Raw genomic sequence first — 5,564 nt, 5'->3', positions numbered from 1 at the left:
CTTCTGTGCACAGCTTGTAGAACTGATGCACTTATATATGTTGAAGCATCTTTGAGGCTAGAAACTCTTACCTGTAGATATAGAAGTTATTTAAAATCCTGTTTTCAGAAAGTGTTTTCACTGTGCTGGTAACAGACATGCCAAAATCACTGTAACCAGACTTAAACAACTTGTGTATCACTGTATTTCAACCTCTGCCTTAAATCAGGGCATGCTATTTACAAGGTGGATGGAGACAAAATATATTAAAATAAAAAATTGCATATTTTATTTTTAGCTCTAAAGATGCACCTCTAAACAATCAGTAGAAAAAAAACAAGTAAAAAAAGTAAACACCAGCATTTCGTAAAATAACATTGAACTAACACAAGACTTAATACAAAGTTTTCATATACGACTCAAACGCAGCTTAAAAAAAAAAAAGTAAGTCTGGTCTCTGAGACCCCTTCTACTTGAAATAAGTTGTTAAGTACCACAGATTTTAACTATAAAACAAGGATACATTCTTTCTTTTTTCTTCCATTTATGAAGTTGATTGCCACAAACTTCAATCACTTGCCAGTGAAATTCTCATAGTCTCGGTTATAGAATTGAATTCATACAGTTCCATGACTGAAGTCCTCCCATTTTCAGCATAGGCTCTTTATCAAGTCCACACTTGTCACATATCTTTAGACTGATCATCTTCTTCAAGTTTTCTGATTTCATTTTTTAAACAGTTGATGGTTTCACGACTTGCTTTTAGTCTTTCTTTAAGCTCAGCAATTTCAAAACTAGTCTTCTTTTTGGCAGCTTCCAGCTTTTCCCTGGTTTTCACTTCAAGATCTGCAACTATGGTGGTGATAAAGAAAAATAAATATTGTAAATACCATGAAAAGTTGTAATTATTTTTTTTTAACTGAAACAGTAATTTTGATGGCGTGTGTCCTGAAAAAAAAAAATCTATTGCTGCTAGCCTTAGAGATTCAATGATTGTAATCAAAATGGTATCCAAAAACAAACCTGGATTTAAAAAAACTCAGAAAGTTTGTTTTGTGGCTTCATTCAGCCCTCAGCCCAGCAGTTTTGTGCATGGAGTTACACAATTCATGAAATCATTTGCTACAGGGTTTTTTTAAGATTAAATAAAACCTGACATGGTGACAGCAAATGGGAAATTAGAGAGAACTATGAGTATGTGAAGCCTAGTGACAGCACTTGAGGCCATAGGCACAAACTGAAACATCAGAGGTTCCTCTGAAATTCAGGAAACTTTTACTGTGAAAGTGACTGAGTGCTGGCACAGGTTGCCCAGAGAGGTTGTGGAATCTGCGTCTTTGGAGACATTTAGAAGCTGTCTGGACACAGTCCTGGGGGATCAGCTGTAGGTGGCCCTGCTTGAGCAGGGGGTGGACATGATGGTACTAGAGGTCCCTTCAAATTTCCACCATTCCGTGGTTCCTTTTCCAAGTACTGTAACCACCTTCTACTCTTTGTCTCACTGGAGTTTAATTCTACATATCTAAACAATAGTGGTGCTGCCTTTGCTTCTACTAATCCCTGACATCAAGTATCTTTTTTTATTATTTTTTCATGTACAAGTTTTTGGACAGAGATGGTAAAGCCAACAAATCTATGAAGGCCACGGAGATCCCTTCATATCCCATACATTACATAATCATGGAGCAGCGGCAAATTTTTATCTACTTTGGTGGCACATTTTAAGGAAATATATATACAAAAAACATACTAAAAGTTTCTATCTACTCTCCAGAGAAACACCCAAAAATTTGAAGTCAGAAATGTTTAAATGTGGACAAGACTTTTTTATGAATTGTATTATTAAACATTTTCTAAATGAAAACCATGACTACATGCAATATAACAAAAATCCACCTCAAGACTGGCTAAACTGAGGTAGAAAATACACGGAGCTCACACATCCACATAGCCAAGCAGACATAAGGCAAATCAGAACCTGAACTTTGAAGAGCTTCAAACTCATAATCACTCTCCACTCTTTAGCTCCAGGCATTTGCTGTCCAAAAAATACTTGACCTTTGTTGTCAGGTGAACATGAGACCAGGTGAGCTGGACTACAATGGCATTAGAGTTTGTAATTAACAAGGTAGGATTTGGGCTCAATAAATATTACATTTGTTTTCTGAGAGTAGAAGATAAGAGATGAAATGCAGAAGATCAGAACAGAAATCCTCACTAAATGTATTATAATTTATGAGCCAATAGATCTTTATTTAATTTAATTCCCTTAATATTTTTGTTTATATTTGGAGACAAATTAGATAAAAAGGACACAAAAAACATAATGCTCTACTGAAGAAGTATGTTATGAAACTACCTACAGTTCAAGAACTAGAAGGGAAAAAGACAGGAACAGCTTTCAGATACTACTCTTTATTTCCAAAGAGTTGCTGCTTTGACTTAAACACCACTAACTGTTCTTATTTCAGTGCTTCCAGTGTGACCTTTGCTTGCAGTGCTGAACGGAAGTGTACCACAGGGTGGCCTTCATTTATTTGGTTTTGACTCATTTCAAAGATGTTAAACTAGGTGTAGATCACACCATCACTCTTCATACTGAGTAATTCCTAATTTTTTTTCAGCAGGCATACAGATCAGAAAATCTTAAATAGTTTTCAAGTAAGTATTAATATCTTTGCAAAAGCTGAAGTTAAATTTAATGTAAAAATACCACTTTTTATCAGCATCCAAATCCATTGTACTGTTACAGCCCAGGAAAAGAAAAGCAATAAAATCAAAACCAACTACTGTTTATTTCTAAAATTAAAATATTTTAATTTTCAACTTACACTCTGTTTCATGCTTATAAGCACCTAGTGTTAGTTGACGAGATGTTGTTAACAGCTGCTGCATCATTGCAGTAGGATCTTGAAATATCTAATGAAGGAGAAAAATACATAGTATCACTAATACTCTTCAAAATAAAGTGAGGATTACATTAAAAACATGCATACCATTTCATCATAGAATTCAGAAACTACAGTTTTCTTCCCCAGGATGGCATTTGTATCCGACTGAAAAAGCTTCAGTAAGTGATATAAGGTTACCTATGCAAAGACAGAATTTTATTAGCTTAACAATTGTAGGGAAATAGAAATCTTGTTCTAGATATCAACAAGTAGCATTTGTTCTTTTAGGAATGCAAAAATAAATGTCATATAGCTTCAGTGGAATTACTTATATTCAGTATTAATTGTTAAAACATGCAAACTAGCCAAAGGATTCTTGATACTTTAAAAGTGTCTGGGCAAGTGGCTTAGGACTGTTGTATAAAAGCTACTACTACTACCACCTTCTCTCAAACATTTCCAAATTGGTGATTTAACTCAAGCCAACTTTCCCAATTCATCACTTAGAAAGTGCTTTCTGTGACCTTATCATCCCTTCTCGTGAAAGAGAAACACCGGGGGGGCTGTGAATAGCTTTTCCTTGAAATCTCTCTTTATGAAGTTACTCTTCCATTACTGCACTGCACATGGCAAGGTGGGGAGAGGAATGGAAGCCCTCTGTCCAGCCCTGAGGAACCACTAACCACTTGGATCATGGCCTGGGTAAAGGACACAGCCCACAGTTCACTCCTTCCACAAACAGGCCCCATGAGTGGTCTTGGAACAGAACAATACCTTACTCCACTTGGTACTTCCTGGAAAGGAAGAACACGACAGGCTCTGAAACAGCCTTCCAAGAACAGCAGCAAAGAAAAAAACACCCAACCAACTTTAGGACAGCTTGGTCAAGCTGTGAATGGAATTAGGATGACAAGTCACAATGCTACTGAGTACAACAGCACAAGAAGCCCTTTCTATCAATCGTCACATATTCAAGAAAAATATAAAATTCAGTTTCCCTCGCATTTAGCAAAAAGTAGATATAGAAAAGGATTGCTGCAGTTCATGCGACAGAAGTAACTCAGTCCTTCAGAAATAAACATCCTCTTCCCCTAAAACAGGGTAATCGAGTTTCCTACCTAAACCTGTATAAACAAACCTACAAGATACGTCTAAAGCGCAGGAAGGAAAGAAAAATTAATTCCAGTGCTTTATGAAACTACAGGAATGTCTTAACCTGGTTTCCTTAGGGCAGAAACTAATGCTAGCATAGTACCTTTACTGCTTTTTGACTGATTTTGATCTGACAAAAAAAAAAAAAGTTAAAATATTCATATATCCTAGAACTAGGAAGCTACATGGAAGAGAAAGCCTCAGCGCGTGCTCAAACCAAGTAAGGTGCAACATGCAGTCACACGTTAGTAAATGTGAGTGAAGCCAAGTGCAGGAAAAGCAATCATGAATGCCTGTAGCAAAGCACAGAAACAGGAAAATGTGGCCAGTCATTACATTCACTTTCTACAAGAACAGGCTTTATTACTTCCAAGGCCGATGTGACTTATTTTGACCAGCAATATCCTAGAGCACAGCTTTAGGCTACCATAATAATTATTTAAGTGTTGTTAAAAGTTCAATGTACTTACAGGTCTTTCATTTGGATCAATGAAAAATATCTTAATGATTATTTCGAATTCACCCCAGCCTGTTTCGGTGATTTCATATGGTGGTTTGGTAACAACTGCAGTAGGAAACACAGAAGTGTTAACCCAATGACAGAGCCTCAGTGGAATAACAAAAGGAATAAAAAACTGGAACAAAAGCCCAGTTCTAGGAACAAATGCCCGAATACAAAACCTACCTCTTAAAGGATTACCATAGCTTTCATGCAACTTGAACTGAATTTTTTTCACATAGGCAGACATGTCCTAAAACAGAAACATTGGTATTTCTGATTATTCATACAGCACACCAACCTACTCTTTAGTCATCTATCCTACATGCCTACCATTCCTTCTGACACAAGCACAGTATTTCTTCTGAGTTTAAACACAGATGGAAAGCAAAATGGTGAATCCAAAAATTAGTACCAGCACACAGGTCTGTCAGTATTTGGTCCCCCTAAATGCTCTCCACTCTCTCCGCTAACCTGGAAAAATTACTCCAAAACCGTAAAAAGAAATATGTTTTCCCCATCTTTTCCCCTTTGGGAAACCCACCAGCCTGTTAGTTTCCTCTGCTTATGCCACAAGGCCTTTCTGCCCTTTTCTCAAAGCCCAACTTTTCAGACCCCGGCCCGTTCCAGTGCTGCTCGCCTGGCATTACCCTGCCCGCGCTCCCCACGGCACAGGGCATGGCTTGGGCTGGAAAACACCTCTAACACCTTAACCCAGCGCTGCCAGGGCCACCACTAAACCACGGCCCTAGGTGCCACATCCACACGCGTTTTGAACACTCCCAGGGATGGCGATTCCCGAACTTCCCCGGGCCGCTGTTCCAATGCCTGACCCCCCTTCCCTGAGCAGCCCGGCTATACCTCGTTCCGGTACGGCTTCACATACACCGTCCACTGGTGAGTGTGGCCATCCTCCTCCCTCTTCTTCCCAAAATACCGCGCGACGTTCCCGTACACGATCGGCTTCACAATGGTAACGCCCTTAAACACAAGGAAGACAACCAGGCAGGCACAGTTAGAAAGGCGCTGCCCCTCGCGGCCCG

The 5,564-nt window shown here is 38.6% G+C and overlaps 1 protein-coding gene across 1 annotated transcript in view; it reads right to left on the bottom strand.

The window, feature by feature from the left end:
• Nucleotides 1-245: 245 nt before the first annotated feature.
• The window catches only part of YEATS4 (YEATS domain containing 4), a 14,670-nt gene continuing 9,351 nt past the window's right edge, over nt 246-5,564 (bottom strand). Inside the window, exons 5-10 of the mRNA XM_027680867.1 lie at nt 5,383-5,502; nt 4,708-4,774; nt 4,493-4,587; nt 2,976-3,068; nt 2,811-2,898; nt 246-831 (exon numbers count right to left, since the gene is read on the bottom strand). Coding sequence (XP_027536668.1) covers nt 662-831; nt 2,811-2,898; nt 2,976-3,068; nt 4,493-4,587; nt 4,708-4,774; nt 5,383-5,502 — 633 coding nt within the window. The 3' untranslated portion in view covers nt 246-661. The remainder of the gene's footprint in view (nt 832-2,810; nt 2,899-2,975; nt 3,069-4,492; nt 4,588-4,707; nt 4,775-5,382; nt 5,503-5,564) is intronic.

This window comes from Neopelma chrysocephalum, unplaced genomic scaffold (assembly GCF_003984885.1).
Source record: "Neopelma chrysocephalum unplaced genomic scaffold, ASM398488v2 Primary Assembly neopelma1_59, whole genome shotgun sequence".
Lineage (NCBI taxonomy): Eukaryota > Metazoa > Chordata > Aves > Passeriformes > Pipridae > Neopelma > Neopelma chrysocephalum.
Note: the sequence above shows the minus strand (reverse complement) of the source record. Positions and strands in the feature narration are given on the sequence as shown.